At 40.1% G+C, this 19,219-nt stretch overlaps 1 protein-coding gene across 2 annotated transcripts in view; it reads right to left on the reverse strand.

Moving 5' to 3' along the window:
• Positions 1–1,469: 1,469 nt before the first annotated feature.
• The window catches only part of EXD1 (exonuclease 3'-5' domain containing 1), a 32,027-nt gene continuing 14,277 nt past the window's right edge, over positions 1,470–19,219 (reverse strand). For both annotated transcript variants that reach the window (XM_046009587.1, XM_046009586.1), the window contains 6 exons: positions 16,547–16,633; positions 13,391–13,495; positions 13,234–13,314; positions 8,380–8,523; positions 7,519–7,710; positions 1,470–2,504 (listed from right to left, as the gene is read on the reverse strand). In XM_046009587.1, the coding sequence (XP_045865543.1) occupies positions 1,845–2,504; positions 7,519–7,710; positions 8,380–8,523; positions 13,234–13,314; positions 13,391–13,495; positions 16,547–16,633 (1,269 nt within the window). In that variant the 3' untranslated portion in view covers positions 1,470–1,844. The remainder of the gene's footprint in view (positions 2,505–7,518; positions 7,711–8,379; positions 8,524–13,233; positions 13,315–13,390; positions 13,496–16,546; positions 16,634–19,219) is intronic.

Here is a 19,219-nt window from a genome sequence, read left to right on the forward strand (position 1 = left end):
AGGCCTAACAGAATCCATTGGTTTTTATTTCTTTCCTTAATGCTTTTTTTTTTTTTTTTTTTAAGTAGGCTCCATGCTCAGTGTGGAGCTCAGCGTGGGGCTTGAACTCATGACTGTGAGATCACAACCTGAGCTGAGAACAAGAGTCAGTTGCTTAACTGACTGAGCCACCCAGGCACCCTGGTTCTTCTCAAATATAGTCAAACATACCTAATGAAACAAGACTTTTTCTTTTGAATATGAAGAGTGTTTTGTTTTTCTTTGTAGCCTTTATGTATGTATGTTGTGTGTGGCAATTTAATGGTTCCATAGGAAGTTAAATCCGTTCTAGAAATTTTACAAGAATTCATGCACTTTCCAGAGTAAACGTGGATTAAGCACATTCTGGGCTCAACCTGAAGATGTATTCACCCAAGATGAACCAGAAACCACCCTGACCCAAAGTGACCTTCTCAACGAAGGACAAGTGAGACATTGCAACTGCAGGGACGAGCTGATGCTCTTGGACCTGCCTTCATCTTTAGTTTAGACTAGATCTGCGTTCTGGAGTTTGGAAGGGCACAGCTATTTTTCTGGTGGCACTCAGAATCAGCAAGTGCAGACAAGGATGTTCCCCCTCATAGGCTGTCTCGAAGTTTCCCATTAAACGTAATAAATTAGTCCTGTATGAAAGTCAACAGGTTTTTTTACACTGGACTCCAGACCTAGAAATCCAAACATACTCTATCTTATTCCTACTGTGACCGAATGAAGAAAAGAGATAATCCAATGGCACAACAGGTTTATCGGTTATTGTACACAAAAAAAAGTGAGCAACTTGCAAGTACTCAATATAAAAAGGTTTCAGTACAAGCCACCTTCCTTTCACCCAAAGAAAGAATACCAAACTGGGGCACCTGGCTGGCTCAGTCACTAGAGAAGGCAACTCAACTTTAGGGTTGTAAATACAAGCCCCACACTGTGTGTGGAGCCTACAAAAAAAATTTTTTTTTTCATTTTTAAACAAAATAACAAAAGAAAGTATACAAACTCCAGGAAAATAGAGGGACTCAAACTTCAAGTTTACATAACAGATGTACTCAAAACAAGTCCCTGCTTTGTTACGAAGATAGACAAAACTTTCTAAAAGTAAAGGAATCAAAAGAAATTAAAACTGGAATACTGATTCCTTAGTAACATTAATTTGTGTTTATCTATGATATAAGACGGAAAAAACATTAAAAATTCAAAACTAAAGTCAGTATTTTTTTTAGCTTTTTTGAGGTATAATTGACAAGTTAGAGTTAGTATTTTAAAAAAGAAAAATGTACTGGTGAAGTTATAAGGTACCAATTTTTTTAAACTTATTGATACAACTTTTACCACCCCCCTTCAAACCAAAAAATACAACAGAAGTTTAAAAGTAGGGGCGTCAGGCTGGCTCAGTTGGTAGAGCATACAACTCTTAAACTTGGGGTTGTGAGTTCAAGCCACACTTTGTTCATAGGGCTTACATTTAAAAAAAAAAAAAAGTTTAAGAGTAAAGATTCTTCCAGGTATTAAGCCTAAGATTTTCCCCTCTTCAAATTATGAGAAATCATTCACTCTGAAACACTGGGAACATTTCTGCATAGTGACATAATCAAAACATTTACTTCTTCCATTATTTAACTTATTCATTCCCTCCTAACCAAATTCTAGGCATGAAGGAGTAAGCAAGAGGATATCATTTTCGCTGAAGTCTTCCCTCCTCTGTGACTGAGGCAATCCTAAATTTACAACATGAACAACTTAAGCACTGGGGAAAGTCCTTCTGGCACAGGAAATGAGCCACCTTCACGGTCTCAAGAATAAACTGCACATCTCTAAGATAAATTTGGAGAGAGATTTATCCAAGAATCAGTTTTCTCCAAGGGTGGACAGGGAGGAAGCGTGGGAAGCGCAGCTTTTCTAAAAGGATGAAAGGTGTCACTTGGAGACACTCCGGTTTCCTGAGGAAGGGAAGGAGACACTGCAACATCTTGTTTTGCGCATTTTAGGTCTTCCTTGTTTTCCAGCATCAGTAACTGTTCTATCTCCTCTTTCAAAGATAAACTTGTCTGAAATTCCTGTTTGGGTATCTTACCGTGTTCTTTTTGAATTATTCTCCCCTGGCCCTCTAGCCCCTCTGGCTCAGGGCAAATGAGTTTGTTGACACCATCCTCATTGGTTTCATCCTTCATGGGAGGTTGATGTTGAGCTTCTGTCAGAGTTTGTTTATTTTTAGATTTTTCTTTCAGCAAATTTCCACCCTGATGAGATGTAAAACCTGGAGTTTCATCTGGCGTAGAGTTCTTACAAAGCAACGAAACCCCCCCTTGCCCCTCTTTCCCCACTGTCTCTGTCACTGATTTCTTTGGACATAGCCCTGTCCTTATTAGGAGTCCCTGTGCATTCACCCTATATTCTCTTGCAGCTCTCTCTCTGCGCTGCTTCTGGAAGTCCTTGAGTTGAAGCAGTTCTTCTGGAAGCTCCATACATGCAGGCTAAGAAAAGAACAGGAAAATAAGTCCATTCTAACTAAACTTCTGAATATGGTCCTTAAAATCACTTCAGCTATACTTAACAGTATTTGGCAAGTGAGGATCAATTCAAATGTGTTCTTCCAGCTCCCTCTAGCGTATTCAACTATGGTAGTACTATTTCTGATTAAGTTAAATATTTTGAACCCATTTCGTGTGTGTGTGTTGTGCATGTGTAAAGATTAATGATGAAAAATAAGTGTCCTTCCCAACCTGTTCCCAGTCCCCTTAGCAAGTGCATCTTCTAGAAAGCAGTTTCTCACATAGCCTCCCAAAGCTATAGTCTATGCATCTGTGATTATGTTTGTGTATATATATCTGTTACTAAATGCATTCATTTTCATTTTTTTCACTTCATTTTCATTTCTTAATTGCACCATTTTTCAATTTTAGTTTCCCCCAAACTTTTATTTTGATAATCTTCCTAAAAATTATTTTACAAAAATGGTATCATAGTATTATATATTCTTCTGCATTTTGATTTTTTTTAAAGAGAATTTTTTAAAGGTTTTTATTTATTTATTTATTTAGTCAGAGAGGAGTGTCTGGGTGCCTCAGTGGGTTAAAGCCTCTGCCTTCGGCTCAGGTCATGATCCCAGGGTCTTGGGATCGAGCCCCGCATCAGGCTCTCTGCTCAGCAGGGAGCCTGCTTCCTCCTCTCTCTCTGCCTGCCTCTCTGCCTACTTGAGATCTCTGTCAAATAAATAAATAAAATCATTTAAAAAAAAAGTTTAGTCAGAGAGAAAGAGAGAGAGAGTGTGAGCATAAGCAGGCAAAATGGCCCACAGAGGCAGAGAGAGAAGCTGGCTCCCCGCTGAGCAAGGATTCCCAATGCGGGACTCGATCCCAGGATCCTGGGATCATGACCCAAGCTGAAGGCAGTGGCTTAACCAACTGAGCCACCCTGGCATCCCTGCACCTTGATTTTTTTAAACTAAAATACTTGTCGGGGCGCCTGGGTGCTTCAGTGGGTTAAAGCCTCTGCCTTCGGCTTGGGTCATGATCCCAGGGTCCTGGGATTGAGCCCTGCATGGGGCTTTCTGCTCAACAGGGAGCGTGCTTCTTCCTCTCTCTGCCTGCCTCTCTGCCTACTTGTGATCTCTGTCTGTCAGATACATAAAATCTTAAAAAAAAAATAAAAATAGAACTACCATGCAGTCGAGCAATTCCATGTCTGGGTGTATGTACTAAAGGAAGTGAAATCACTATCTTTAAGAGATATCTGCACTCTCTCTACACTGTAGCATTACTCACAATAGCTAAGATATGGAAATTACTTGTTTACATAAATGGATGAATGGATAAAAAAGATGTGAGATACACACACACACAATGGAGTATTATTTAGCCATTAAAAAGGAAGAAAATGCTGCCATTTGTGACATGGATGCGCTTAAAGGGCATTATAGTAAGTGAAATAAACCAGAAAGAGAAAGACAAATATTGTACAGTATCACTTATATGTGAAATCTTAAAAAAAAAAAAAAAGCTAATTTCATAGAAACAGTATAGGATGGAGGTTGCCAGCAGCTGGGGGGAGGAGAATAGGGGGAAATGGAGGTCAAAGGGTACAAATTTTCAACTACAAGGAAAAAAAACTGTAAACACATAAATAAATTCTGAGGATCTAATGCACTGCACGTTTACTATAATAACGTGGTATTTTATACACTTGAAAATTGCTAAGAGCAGATCTTTAGCATTTTTACCACACAGAGTTAACTATATGAGATGATGGATACATTAATTATCTTAGTCTTGATAATCATTTCACAATGTATATGTATATCAAATCATCACAATGTATGCTTTATATACACAATTAATTTTGTCAATTATCCTTCAATGAACTTGGGAGGCAGGAAGAAAAACATTCCTTACTTTGAAATAATTTTCTTTTAATTGTTTTTTCTAATAATTTTATAATCCTATTGTTTACATAAATACTCGATCCAAGGAATTTATTTTGGTAATCCAACTTTGACTCTCTTCCCATACAATAGTTAGTCAATTACCTAAAGCCTTTTATTGATTATCTTTTTCTCATTAATTGGAAATTCTACCTTTATCCCAACGATACTGGCAGAAATTTTCTTTTAAAGATCTTACTCATTTATTTGAGAGAGAGAACTGGTGAGAGCACAAGCAGGGAGAACGGTGGACAGAGGAAGAGGGAGAAGCAGACTCCCTGCTGAGCAGCAAGCCCAAGGCTTGATATCAGGACCCCTGGATCATGACCTGAGCTGGAGGCACATGCTAAACTGACTGAGCCACCCAGGTGCCCCAATACCGGCAGATAGATATTGGATCTTTTGCTGGGTTCTCTACTATGTTCCATTGATCTGCCTACACATGTACCAGTCACAATATGTTGTTGTTGCTGTTTTTTTAACTAATCTCAGCACCCAACACAGGCCTCAAATTTACAACCCTGAGATCAAGAAAGCCATGCTCTAACAACTGAGACATCTAGGTGCCCTAAAATGATTTCTATTTAATGTAGACTTATAAGACTTAATATCTGACAGGACTAGTCTTATTTATATTTATTTATCTTTATAAACACTATACTCACAATTTGCCAAAACAATGCGGGTGGTAGTATTTCTCTTGGAATAGAGGCAAATTCAGAAGTTAATTTAAGAGTAATTGATAGCTTGGGGCACCTGGGTGGCTCGGTGGGTCGGGCGGCTGCCTTCGGCTCGGGTCATGATCCCAGGGTCCTGGGATCGAGCCCCATGTCGGACTCTCTGCTCAGCGGGGAGCCTGCTTCCCTTCCTCTCTCTCTCTCTCTGCCTGCCTCTCTGCCTACTTGTGATCTCTGTCAAATAAATAAAATCTTAAAAAAAAAAAAAAAAGAGTAATTGATAGCTAAAAATGCTTAGCGTCCCCATTCATTTAAGTCTGCTTTTATGCCATTCAGTGATATTTTTATGTTTCCTTTATATTTCACATTTCTTATAAGATTTATTTCTAGGTAATCTGTCTTTTTGTTACAATTATAAATGGGTGTTTCTCCCATTATTTATTTTTTGCTGTGTATACAGATGCAAAAAAAACTATCAATTGTCATGTTATATTTGCACCCATTTTACTAAACTGTTCTTTTGTTTGTAGTAATCTTTTCCCACTGATTTTCTACATTTTCATTTGTATCATTGGCAAGTCATAATTTTGATTCCTCCTATTCATTTTTTATAGTTTGTCTTTTTTTTTTCTTCAAATTTCATTTGTAGGACGTCTGGGTGGCTCAGTTAGTTAATTGGCTGACTTGGCCTCAGGTCATGATCCCAGGGTCCCGGGATGAGTCCTGTATCAGACTCCTCACCCAGCAGGGAGCCTGCTTCTCCCCTGCCTTCAGATTGCCGTGCTTGTGCTCTTCCCTCTGACATATAAATAAAATCTTAAAAAAAATTTTTTTTCATTGGCGAATAGCTTCAAAAAATGTTAAGATGGTGGCGGTAGTCACAATTTTTGTATTTTTTAAAAATTTTATTTATTTGACAGACAGAGATCACAAGTAGGCAGAGAGGCAGGCAGAGAGAGAGAGGGGGAAGCAGGCTCCCTGGAGCAGAGAGCCCGATGCCGGGCTTGATCCCAAGATCCTGAGATCATGACCGGAGCTGAAGGTAGAAGCTTTAACCCACTGAGCCACCCAGGTGCCCCAATTTTTGTATTTTCATGATACTAATGGGAATGCTTTCAGTGTTACAAATCAAACATTATGTAGACTTCTTCCTTAAGATATGTTTTATCCTGTATTCCAACTTTAATCAGTAATGTATATAGAATATTACCATATTTTTTCAGCCTTAAAAAATGAAAACAAATTACAAAAAGTTATAAAACTCCTTGGTTTTACAATGATAAATGAAAGATATTTAAATTCTCCAACTGAACAGGGTATACAAGGATTTTTATGTTGCTCTTTTTTTGCTAAACAGTGAGAGCAAAATACAGAAAGGTTACATTCTATTCAGCATATACGAAATAATCATAAGACTTTCTTTGTTCTAGAAAAATGGAGAATTTCCTAACACTGTATGATGTTTGCAAGCAGAAATCGGCAACACATTAAAAGAGAAGTATAATACATCAAAGCAGAGATCATATCAAAAATGTTATTATTTTGTTTAGGATTTTGCTTCGGTGTTCCTAAGTAAGAATGGCTAATAGCAGCAATAGCAGCAGACGCAACTTTTTTTTGTTTTGTTTTTTAAACACCTTTACCTTTAAGCAATCTCTACACCCAACATGGGGCTCAAACTCATGACCCTAAGACCAAGAGTCACATGCTCCACTGACTGAGTCAGCCAGGTGCCCCCAGACGGCAACCTTTTTATGTAAGGGGCCAAACGGTAACTATTTCAGCCACAAATGATCTCTGTTGCCTACCATTAAAACCATAAAAAGCCTTCATTCTGACCTTGTGAGAGGCACAAAAGCAGGCTGTGGGCCAGATGTCACCTTAGAGCAATAGTTTGCCAACTCCAAGTCTATAGTTCTGTTACATTGTGCTGGCTTCTTACAAATTGGTAATGAAATCTTAAATTTGTCCATTCTTTGACAGAGTATAACTTAATACTGCGAAGACGTACTCAAGGAGATGAATGAAACCCAAGCTATAGTTCCTTCAAAGGTTTATGACTGGAGTGCCTGGGTGGCTCAGTGGGTTAAGCCTCTGCCTTCAGCTCAGGTCATGGTCTCAGGGTCCTAGGATCAAGCCCCGTATCGGGATCTGTGCTCAGCAGGGAAACTGTTTCCCCCTCTCTCTCTGTCTGCCTCTCTGCCTACTTGTGATTTCTGTCAAATAAATAAATAAATAAATAAATAAATAAATCTTTAAAAAAAAATGTTTATGACCAAGTCAGCCTTGTGCTTTCCCAAAACTGTGAAGAGGGGGTATCACTGTGCCCTTCATGAGCACTGGGGCAGGAATGGAAGTGCTAAAAACACAGTCTTGGATTGCCACGCCTACCTCTGTGCCTCCCAGGCGGTCTGCAGACCCTTCTCGGTAAGTGTTCAGGTACCCATCCACAAGGGTGGTTAGGTCAGACATCATCTCATCCAGGAGTACCAGACGAAGGGGTAGTAGGTAGGTAGCTTCCAGGGCCAAAATTTTCAGTAAGGAGGGTGAAAGAGGTCGTGTGAACCACACTTCTGGATTTTCCTAGAGATACCCAAACAATTTTCTCTGAATAATAAGCAAAACTTTAAAGATACCTATTAATCTAAGGGTCACTTAACTTAAAACACTATTACCGTTATTTTCTTCAATGACAGTGTATTTCTGAAAATACAGACAAACACACTCCCTTATGTATGTATATATTAAGTGTGTCTATGTAGAGGGAAAACATGGGGTGACAGGGAGGGAGTGTGGGAGAGAAAGAGAAAGATCAATCCATCAATCAATCGATCAGGGCTTCTCATTCAAAACTGAAGAGAGTAGACTTAATTATAGGACCAAAACTACAAACAACATGGTCATGATCTAAGTGTGCAGGTGAGGCTAGTAGGAGCTAAGGAAAATTTATCCTACTTTGAAAGAAATAATTGAGATGGTTTTGGTTCCATCACATCTTAAACAACATTCCCAACAAAAACCTTCCCTGGAGGACTATAAATTTATTTCAGAGTACTTTCTGATAACCAACAAATCTGAATCCTGGCTTTTTTCCACTTGAAATCACAAACTTCCCATTTGAAACAGCTAAAATTTTGGCAATACTCATATGCTTACACGGCTGCTGCCATTTGTCTATGCAATATACTGATGATCCCACTCACAAAACCCTTGGGAAAATTAATGTCATATGGGACATGCTTCAGTACTCACCTGAATCAATTTCTGTCTTTCTTCCAGAAAGGAGAGATATTTAGGGGCTACTTTAAGGTGTCTGATTAAACTCTCCTGTAAAGAACTGATGCAGTTTGGAAGAAAGCCACCTGTTTCCATGGAAAATTGAAGGACATCTGCTACCTGTGGCATAAAAATACAAAACAAAACAAAAACCTGTCTGTAGATTATGTAGACAGTTATCTCATGGCGGAAATATATTTAGAAAAATGTCTTTAAATACCAATCTCCCTAAGGACCCACACGACAGAAAATGCTATCAGAAAAATTGTTCCGTCAATTAATTCTGAAAAATTAGGAAAGAAAAAAAAAAGGATCACCCAACTTTAAAGTATCATCATCCACCTTCTTTTCCACTCCTTTTGTTTGCCTGCCTTATGATTATCTATTACTCCTTAGTACCTTTAGGCAATGGGGAAAGGAAGATAAATTTGAGAATTGTTTGTATTACTTATCAGCAACTCTGGCAAAGTTTTGGCAAGGAAAGCTAATACAATTAAGAATTGGGAGGGAAGGGGCGCCTGGGTGGCTCAGTGGGTTAAAGCCTCTGCCTTTCGCTCAGGTCATGATCCCAGGGTCCTGGGATCGAGCCCCGTGTCGAGCTCTCTGCTTGGCAGGGAGCCTGCTTCCTCCTCTCTCTCTCTCTGCCTGCCTCTCTCCCTACTTGTGATCTCTATCTGTCAAATAAATAAATAAAATCTTAAAAAAAAAAAAAAAGAATTGGGAGGGAAAAAAAAGAATTGGAGGGGCACCAGGCTGGCTTAGTTGGTAGAGCATGCAACTCTTAATCTCAGGGTTGTGAGTTTGAGCCCCACATTGGGTGAAGAGATGACTCAAAAATAATAAGATCTCGGGGCACCTGGGTGGCTCAATTGGTTAAGCATCTGCCTTCAGGTCAGGTCATGATCTCAACATCTTGGGATCAGCCCGACATCCAGCTTCCTGCTCTGTGGGGAGTCTGCTTCTCTTTCTCCCTCTGCCCCTCCCCAATGCTTGCATATGTGCTCGCTCTCTCTCTCTCTCTCTAATACATAAATCTTTAAAAAATTGTGTGGTACATTACTCGGCCTTAGGGAAATACAAATCAAAACCACAATGAGATACTACCTCACACCAGTCAGAATGGCTAAAATTAACAAGTCAGGAAATGACAGATGCTGGGAGGATGCGGAGAAAGGGGAACCCTCCTACACTGTTGGTGGGAATGCAAGCTGGTGCAACCACTTTGGAAAACAGCATGGAGGTTCCTCAAAAAGTTGAAAATAGAGCTACCCTACGACCCAGCAATTGCACTACTGATTATTTACCCTAAAGATACAAATGTAGTGACCGAAGGGGCACATGTACCCGAATGTTTATAGCAACAAAGTCCACAATAGCCAAACTATGGAAAGAACCTAGATGTCCATCAACAGATGAATGGATAAAGAAGATATGATATATATACACAATGGAATACTATGCAGCCATCAAAAGAAATGAAATCTTGCCATTTGTGACAATGTGGATGGAACTAGAGGGTATTACGCTTAGCAAAATAAATCAATCAGAGAAAGATAATTATCATATGATCTCCCTGATATGACGAAGTTGAGAGGCAATGTGTGGGGTTTGGGGGGTACAAAAAGAATAAATGAAACAAGATGGGATCGGGAGGGAGACAAACCATAAGAGACTCTTAATCTCACAAAACAAACTGAGGGTTGCCAGGGGAGGGGGGGTAGGGAGAAGGTGGTGGGGTTATGGACATTGGGGAAGGTATGTGCTGTGAAGTGTGTAAACCTGGCGATTCACAGACCTTTTCCCCTGGGGCTAATAATACATTATATGTTAATTTAAAAATTAAAAATTAAAAAAATTATTTTTAATTTTTTAAAAATTGTGTGGTAGGCTAAATAGTGGTCCACAGAGATATCCACATCCTAAGCCCTGAAACCTGTCAATGTTACTTTATATGGCAAACTGGACTTTGCAGGAGTGATTAAGACTCAAGATAGAAAGATTATCTTGAATTATCTGGGTGGATCCTAAATGTCCCTAAACAAGAGGGAGGCACAGGAAGATTTGGCTACAAGTCACTGGAGGTGATGGGGCATTGGAAGCATTTTTGTTTTTTTTTCTAACAAACAGAAGAACAAATTCTTTATGTGAAAACAAACAATTCAGAATCAACTGAATATCTTTTCTAAAACTTAGAGAGGTTTTTTAAAGGGGATTCTCTCCCAGAAAAAAAAAAAAAGAAAATTATGTCATTCTCTAAATATGAAAACAATTTTTCTCTTACTTGCTTTCTTGCATATCTACTCACACTTCTCTGTGCTAATATCATAGTATTATTAAAAAACAAATGTGTGGTCACACTTCAGCTTCAGGGCAATCAGTGGGCAATCCTCTCTTACTGGGATCAATAAAAGTTTCAGTAACAAAGTCGGTACTCTAGAAAACGTTTGTGCCAGCTTTCCTCACTTCCACACAAAGCTCAAAGTTCTCCCAACTTCTTGCTTCCTTTCGCCATCAATAACCGCTCCTTCTTAACCTGCCACCCCTACTCCACCACCACTGAGCAAAGACCAACAGGCTTGTAAGCACTCAGCAGAAATTTAAAACGCTTTTCTCATTTCACTGTTTTGCCAAAACTCAACTAAAATAAAATAGAATTCTATATACTTATACAGCTATGTATCTCCCTCTAGTTGCTGGCCAGAGCCAAATGTCACTGGGTTCATGTGTGCTTTCTTGGTCCAGCCCACCAAGTGACTACCAGTTTGTGACTGCAAGCAGTGGCGCATTTTGAAGATGGCAGGAGCCACAAGCCAAAGAATACAGTGACAGCTGAAAAGGCAGAGAAACAGACTTCCCTGACGGCCTCCACAAGAAAGGAGCCCTGCTGATACCTTCGTGTTAGCGCAGTGAGAATGATTGCAGAGAGCTGACCTCCAGAACTGTAAGAGAGTAAATTTATGTTATCTTAAGCTACTAAATATGTGGTGATTTGTTACAACAGCAAAAGGAAGCGAATATACTGTGTTAAAGGGAAAAAATTGGAAAAATTCTGACTTTCTGTTTCTTGTACTATGCAAAACTGAAAAGTAAATTACGGGAAGATGTGCTAACGTGTTCATATGGGGTCTAATCAAGAAGCCTAATGGTCTCGGGAACAATAAGCAATTGTCTGACATTTTGGAGTAAGCTAGAAATAATCTCTATATAGAGAAATATCCTGAAAGAAGGCCCAAGGAACATGTCAAAAGAGAAGTGGCATAAAGTTCATTATGGGAAGATATATAAGAGCAAATTTGAACCATATTTAATAACAAAGTTGAGCTTTTCAGAATTTTTGCTCAAAAATAATTACTTAAAAATAATAAGAAATAACTAGCTAATTCATTATTTTAACCCCTCTCCAAAGTCTATCTAAAGACTTACATATTCAACTTGTCCCCTTTGACTGGCATAAACCCAGAAAACTAGAAGAACATAAAGGAGACATAATGAAAGCTACTGGTTTTACTATTCTCATAGCCATACCAGAAACTCACATCAGCTCTAAGAGCAAGTTAGTATACTCTAAGTACTTCTCATTGCTCAAGGATTCTTTAGGGCAGAGAAGAACCATAGATAATCAGACTATTTTGGCCCAGAATAGGCTTTTGGGGCATATCTAAGACAATCTGCATCTCTGAGCTAGATGCTAACTAGCTATTAGCCTTAACTGGTACATATGAGCTAAAGGCACAGATGTGACTGTTACCTCACGCTAAGTGTCCCATGTCAGACTTCTGAATGATCTGCCAAATTGTTCACGTTTCTGAATGCCATACAGTATGGAGCTTGCTGCTGCTGTTGCTGCTGCTGCTGCTGCTGCTGCTAATGCTGCTGCTGCTGCTTCTTCTTCTTAAGACTTTATTTATTTTTTAAGTAATCTTTATACCCAATATGGGGCTTGAACTCATGATTGCAAGATCAAGAGTTGCATGCTCTGCTGTTTAAGCCAGTCAGGTACCCCGGAGCTTGCTGCCCTTTTTTTTTTTAAGATTTTATTTGACAGAGAGAGAGATAGTGAGAGAGGAAACACAAGCAGGGAGAACAGGAGAGGGAGAAGCAGGCTCCCCACTGAGCAGGGAGCCCAATGTGGGGCTCCATCCCAGGACCCTGGGATCATGACCCAGGCTGAAGGCAGACTTTTAAAGACTGAGCCACCCAGGCACCACCCAGAGCTTGCTTCTTATTTGAAAAATTCTAGAGCAAAATTAGAGAAAAATTCTTCAATACTTGTTTTATTTATTTGAGAGAGCGATAGCATGAAAGGGAAGGAGGGGCAGAGGGAGAGAGATAAGCAGACTCCCCGGTGACATAGGGCTCCATCCCAGGACCCCAAGATCATGATTGGAGCTGACATCAAGAGCCAAATGCTCAACCAGCTGAGCCAACTAGCCATGCCCAAAATACTTTTAAGTAACATCTTTTTTTTTTAAGATTTTATTTATCTGACAGAGAGAGATACATATATAGAGAAAGATCATAAGTAGGTAGAGAGACAGGCAGAGAGAGAGGGGGAAGCAGGCTCCCCACTGAGCAGAGAGCCCGAGTAAGTCTTGATCCCAGGACCCTGAGATCATGACCTGAGCCACCCAGGCGGCCCTTAAATAACTTTTCTCTAGTGCTTTTATAGTTCACCAAATGTTGTCACCTATTGCACAGACATCTTACATGAAGAAGAATGCAGGAATAAGGCGTACACACACACAGAAAGGCTTAATCACTCACCAAAGGGGGCTTTTTTTCTATAAGAGCTATATACCCTGGACTGAATCATGGTTTCCCTGCTTGTACCTGTGTGTCAAAGACATTATTCAGCAAAATTCCATACTGATGAGAGAGGCAATCAGAAAGCCAACGACAATCGTGGATAACCTAAAGAATCAGAAGACAGAGTAATTACAACCTGGTGGCTAATCTTACTATCGGGGAAATCAGCTTACACACTCACCTTCAAAATTCTCTTGTCTTCTAATACCATCTGAAGTCCATTGTTGAAAGCACGACTTCCCAGAAGGAAAATGTCAAATAAGTAAACTCGGCTATTTGTGGCCACCTGCAATAGACCATCCAGACACATGTATTATAGGGTAAAAAGGAACTAAGGAAGGGGATCTGCAGTCAAGAAAGATATGTGATAAAATATTTCACATCCTCACTTTTAAAGAAAACAACAGGCATTCAGTGATTCAGGGAAAACAAGTTCAAATTGATCTTAAGTAAAGCAAAGAAACTATCATTTGTGATCTTGAGAGAGAGAGAAAGAGCATGAGCAGAAGGAGGGGGAGAGGGAGAGAGAGAATCTCAAGCAGACTCCATGCCAAGTACAGAGCCTGACACAGGGCTCAATCCCACCACCCCAACCAAGATCATGACCTGAGCTGAAATCAAGAGTCAAACATTTAATCAATTGAGCCACCCATGTGCCCCTCGCTATGATTTTTCAAAAGGGCAAAAAGAGACAAGCTGGTAGATTTAGTCTTTTGCTTTTTACACTACCCAATTTAATGTTTTACAGCTTACCCATGATATCTTAATACTCCAAGGACTATAGGTTTAAGAGGAACGAAGAGCATTTTGTTGTTAGCAACACAACATGCTATTTCTCTGAGTCTCATGATATGCATAGTTGCTTTAGGTGTCACATAAACTTACTCATAAGAGAAGATCCTTGCTCTCTGGCAGTTTTTTGTTTGTTTGTTTGTTTGTTTATCCAAAAGAGAAAAAGAGAGCATGAACACGGGGAGAGGGAGAAGCAGACTCCCCTGTGGAGCAGGGAGCCCAACTCGAGGCTCAATCCCAGGACCCTGGGATCATGACATGAACCGAAGGCAGTCGCTAACTGACTGAGCCACCCAGGAGCCTCTTTCTAGCAGTTTTATATAGGCAACAAATAAACTGGCACAAATGATAAGATGTGAGACACCATTTTTTAGTTCAATTTTATACAGTCATAAGGATTTTAGACTGTTTCTGATCATAAAATTCACCAAGGTAGTATTATGGCTGGATCATCTACTGAGTCAGGGAATGAAGGCAAAGGGAGATCCTAACAGGTTTAGAGAGCCAGCGACAGGGCAGTGTGATGTCATCTTTGTCATTTCAGGAGCAAGTGTTGATATAGCTGCAATTGCCAGACCTGACACTCGTTTCTCAGAACTTTTGTGTTGTTTGCAAGAACAGGACACCTAAAACAGTCATTCCTTGCTCTTTTTAATAGACACATTAGAAATTTTTGAAAAATAATTCTCTACTAGACTGCAAACTCTGTGAGAGGAGAGATTATGCCAGATTCACCACTGTACATGCATCACCTAGAGCAGAACCAAGCCCATGGATAGCTCAGACATTTCTTCAGTGAGCCAATGCATGCCATACATGCTCCCTTCCATTTTTCATACGCGAACAATGTATATGGCTCTGGTAGTATGCATCCCAATCTATATCCTGCTTTCTTCCACTCATAACTTTGCAAAAAAACCCTTTTTTCTACGTTGAACTAGTCATCAATATTTGACAGCTGCATAAGATCTATCAAATCTACAGTAATGTCTCCTACTGTTACCTACTTAAATTGTTTCTGATTTTTCACTAGAAAATGATGCTAAGATCACTAGGTTCTCACATATTTTTTTTCATATTTTGAATTATTTAGGGTAGATTCCTTGATGTACCCCTGAGAAGTGGGCAGACTGCCAATCCTAACAAAATATATTCTCTCAACAGATGGAGATAGGTCCTGACTCAAAGAATAGAAGACATTGGTTGGGGATTCAGCCTGCCTCCTTTGGCCTTCTTTAAAAACTGATGCTGCTGTTGGGTGCCTGGGTGGCTCACTGATTGGGCAACTGCCTTCAGCTCAGGTCATGATCCTGGAGTCCTGGAATCAAGTTCTGCATCAGGCTCCCAGCTCCACAGGGAGTCTGCTTCTCCCTCTGACCTTCTCCCCTCTCACGCTCTCTCTCACGTTCTCTCTCTCTCAAATAAATAAATAAATATTTTTTAAAAATTCTTTTAAAAACTAATGTTGCCGAGTTTGATCCGAAGGTGGCTGTCCAACCTACAGCTATTCGAGGCTCACTACAAACTTTTGACACAATGGGGACCTTCAAGTGACATCTCCCAGGCCTAGGAAAATGCATATGATGTGGAAGAATCCTGTTGCGGAAGGCTACCAACCAGAAGGAAAGATAAATATTCTGCACACAGGGGGCATGGGTGGCTCAGTCATGATCTCAGGGTCCTGGGATTGAGAGCTGCATCAGGCTCTCTGCTCAGCAGGAGCCCGCTTCCCCTTCTCACCTCTCTGCCTACTTGTGATCTCTCTCTCTCTCTCTCTCTCTGTGTCAATAAATAAAATCTTCTAAAAAAAAAATCTGCACACACACAAAAAAATCTTCAGTGTGCCTGGGAGGCTCAGTTGGTTAAGCATCTGCCTTAGGCTCAGGTCATGATCCCAGGATCCTGTTATTCAGCTGCACATTGGGTTCTCTGCTCAGCAGGGAGGCTGTTTCTCCCTCTGCTTCTGCCTGCTGTTCTCCCGCTTGTGCTTTCTCTCTCTCTCTCACTCGCTCTGTCAAATGAATAACTAAAATCTTTTTTTAAAAAACTTCATATATTAAGATTTTAATTTGGGGGTGCCGGGCAGTCAGTAGAGCATGCAACTCTTGATCTCGGGGTTGTGAGTTCAAGCCCCATACTGGGTATAGAGTTTATTTGGACAAATTAAATTAAAGATTTTAAGTAAACTCTACATCCAACATGGGACTTGAACCACAACCCCGAGATCTAGAATGGCACACTCCACTGACTGAGCTAGCTGGCTGCCCCTGAAATTCTTCTTATTTCTAAGGTGGGAGAAAAGAGCTGGGAAAGAAGACCTCAAGCAGAGCCTGTGACACAGCAGTGATAATTATAAAAGTGAACCCATGAAGAGGCAAAAGCTCTTTCCTTTTGAAAGGAATAAACTCAATACTAGAAAAGTGAAAAAAAAATCCAAACAGGTTATAGTGTAGTGACATTGAGGCGACATAAAGAAGACAATTAAAATCAATTTGCCAGTGAATCTACAATTATTTCAAAATAAAAAGTTGAAAATATCTTTGACCTGAAGCCAACATAGTTTCCCATGACGACACACATTAGCACCTTCTGCTGCCACACTCAGGACACTCTGCTTCTTGATGTGGAGCATCTGGTGAGAAAAAGGAAGAAGATCTCCAGAGAATAAATGTTGCGATTATGACATCATGGATGGCACAAGTAAAAGGCTAGCAATTAACAAAGTGGGTAGACTTGACTAATCCAAAACACAAGTCAGCTTCTCTTTTTCACACACACACACACACACACACACACACACACACACACACAGAGCACACTGAATATTTCTAATTTCTCTTTTGTTTGTTTGCTTGTTTTTTAAAGATTTTATTTATTTGACAGACAGAGATCACAAGGAGGCAGAGAGGGAGAAGCAGGCTCCCTGCTGAGCAGAGAGCCTGATGCAGGGCTTGATCCCAGGACCTGAGATCATGACCTGAGCCGAAGGCAGAGGCTTAACCTACTGAGCCACCCAGGTGCCCCTGAGTATTTCGAATTTCTTTTCAGTCTTTGTAAAGTTATAACACAAGTGGAAAATAAATCATTCATATCCTAAATGCTGATAAGAGTTGAAAACTCAGATACCTTGTGTTACTACTAATGCTACAACAAAAGATTTCTATCTTTATGACCAGATTCCTCACGTAAGCAACAGTGCCCTAACACAGAGCAATTTATTGTACCTGAAGGGAACTCATGTAGTGGCTGAGTCTCAGTATATACTGTTTAGAATGAGAGAAACAAGAACTCAACAGGTCCCTTAAACTCATTAAGTTACTCAAAACTGATATAGTGCTATTCCAGGAACACATGCTGACCCTTTGATTATCTATAATCTTATCCTATTTCAAAACATTATACAATTCTAAAACCCTTAACCCATAATCTGTTAAAATATCTACACAATACAAGATTCTCTCCATTTTACAGGTAGGTAAATAACTCAAGAAAGAAGGGCATGATAACTTTCACTAGCCCGATATTTTCCTTTAGTGAGCACAGAAGGTTTCTACATTGAGTATTTTCCATCAATGATGAAAAAAGGGGACTGAATTTCAGTTCCACCCTCAACCAACAGCAAGAAGGCTGTGGGGGGCGCCTGGGTGGCTCAGTGGATTGAGCCGCTGCCTTCGGCTCAGGTCGTGATCTCAGGGTCCTGGGATCGAGCCCCGCATCGGGCTCTCTGCTCTGCAGGGAGCCTGCTTCCTCCTCTCTCTCTGCCTGCCTCTCTGCCTACTTGTGACCTCTCTCTCTGCCAAATAAATAAATAAAATCTTTAAAAAAAAAAAAAAAGAAGGCTGTGGAACTGGGAACAAAACCTGCATTTCTTTGTTGACAAGAATTTCCAACTACCTCTTCAAATTTCCAGTTTCTTATCTCATTTTTTGCTGTTGTCATTGGATCCTTTCAAGAATCTTTTGATATAAAGAATTCTTATAACACAATTAAAAAATGGACAAAGGGAGGGCGCCTGGGTGGCTCAGTCGTTAAGCGTCTGCCTTCGGCTCAGGTCATGGTCCTGGGATCGAGTCCCACATCAGGCTCTTTTCTCACGGGGAGCCTGCTTCCTCCTCTCTCTCTGCCTACTGCTCTGCCTACTTATGATCTCTGTCTGTAAAATAAATAAATAAAATCTTTTTTTAAAAATGGACAAAGGGAGCATCTGGGTGGCTCACCTGATCAAGTGTTTGACTCTTGATCTCACGTCAGGTCTTGATCTCAGGGTCATGAGTTCAAGCTTCATGTTGTGGGGGGGGTGAGGTAGGCAAAGAAGAAGCACCTGCCTGGCTCAGTTGGTAAAGCACGTGACTCTTTATCTCAGGGTTGTGAGTTTAAGGCCCACACTGGGAGTAAAGCCTACTCAAAAATGGGCAAAGGAATAGATATTTCTTCAAAGAAGATACATAAACATCCAACAACACATGAAAAATGCTCAATATTATTAGCCATCAGGGAAATGTAAATCAAAACCACAATGAGATACCACTTCACACTAAGAAGATGGCTATAATTAAAATGACAGATGACAACAAGTGTTAGAATATGGAGAAATCAGAATCCTCATATCTTGCTGGTGGGGATGTAAAATGGAGTAGCAGCTATGGAAAACAATGGCCAATTCTCAAAATGTGAAACATAGAGTTATTATATGACCCAGCAATTCCACTTCTAAGTATCTATCCCAGAGAAATGAAAACACATGTGATAACAAAAACTTGTACACGAATGTTCATAGCAGCATTCATAAAAGCCAAAAAGTAGAAAGAACACAAAAGGTGAAAGGATAAATGAATTATGGTATATCCAGGGGTGCCTGGGTGGCTCAGTGGATTAAAGCCTCTGCCTTCGGCTCAGGTCATGATCCCAGAGTCCTGGGATCAAGCCCCACATCGGGCTCTCTGCTCTGCGGGGAGCCTGCTTCTACCTCTCTGCCTACTTGTGATCTCTGTCAAATAAATTTTTTAAAATCTTTTGAAAAAAAGGAAAGAAAAATTGATTGTGATGGAAGTACAATTCTGTGAATAATCTAAAATCCAGTGAACCTTACATTTTAAATTGGTGAATTTAATGTTATATGGACTATATCTCACTTAAGTGGTTAGAGAAAAAAGAATCTGTGGACAGCTAACTCTCCCTTAAAGAAATGCACCTGTGCATACACAAGCATAAACTCGTA

The sequence above is a fragment of the Meles meles genome, chromosome 6 (genome assembly GCF_922984935.1).
Source record: "Meles meles chromosome 6, mMelMel3.1 paternal haplotype, whole genome shotgun sequence".
NCBI classification, from domain to species: domain Eukaryota; kingdom Metazoa; phylum Chordata; class Mammalia; order Carnivora; family Mustelidae; genus Meles; species Meles meles.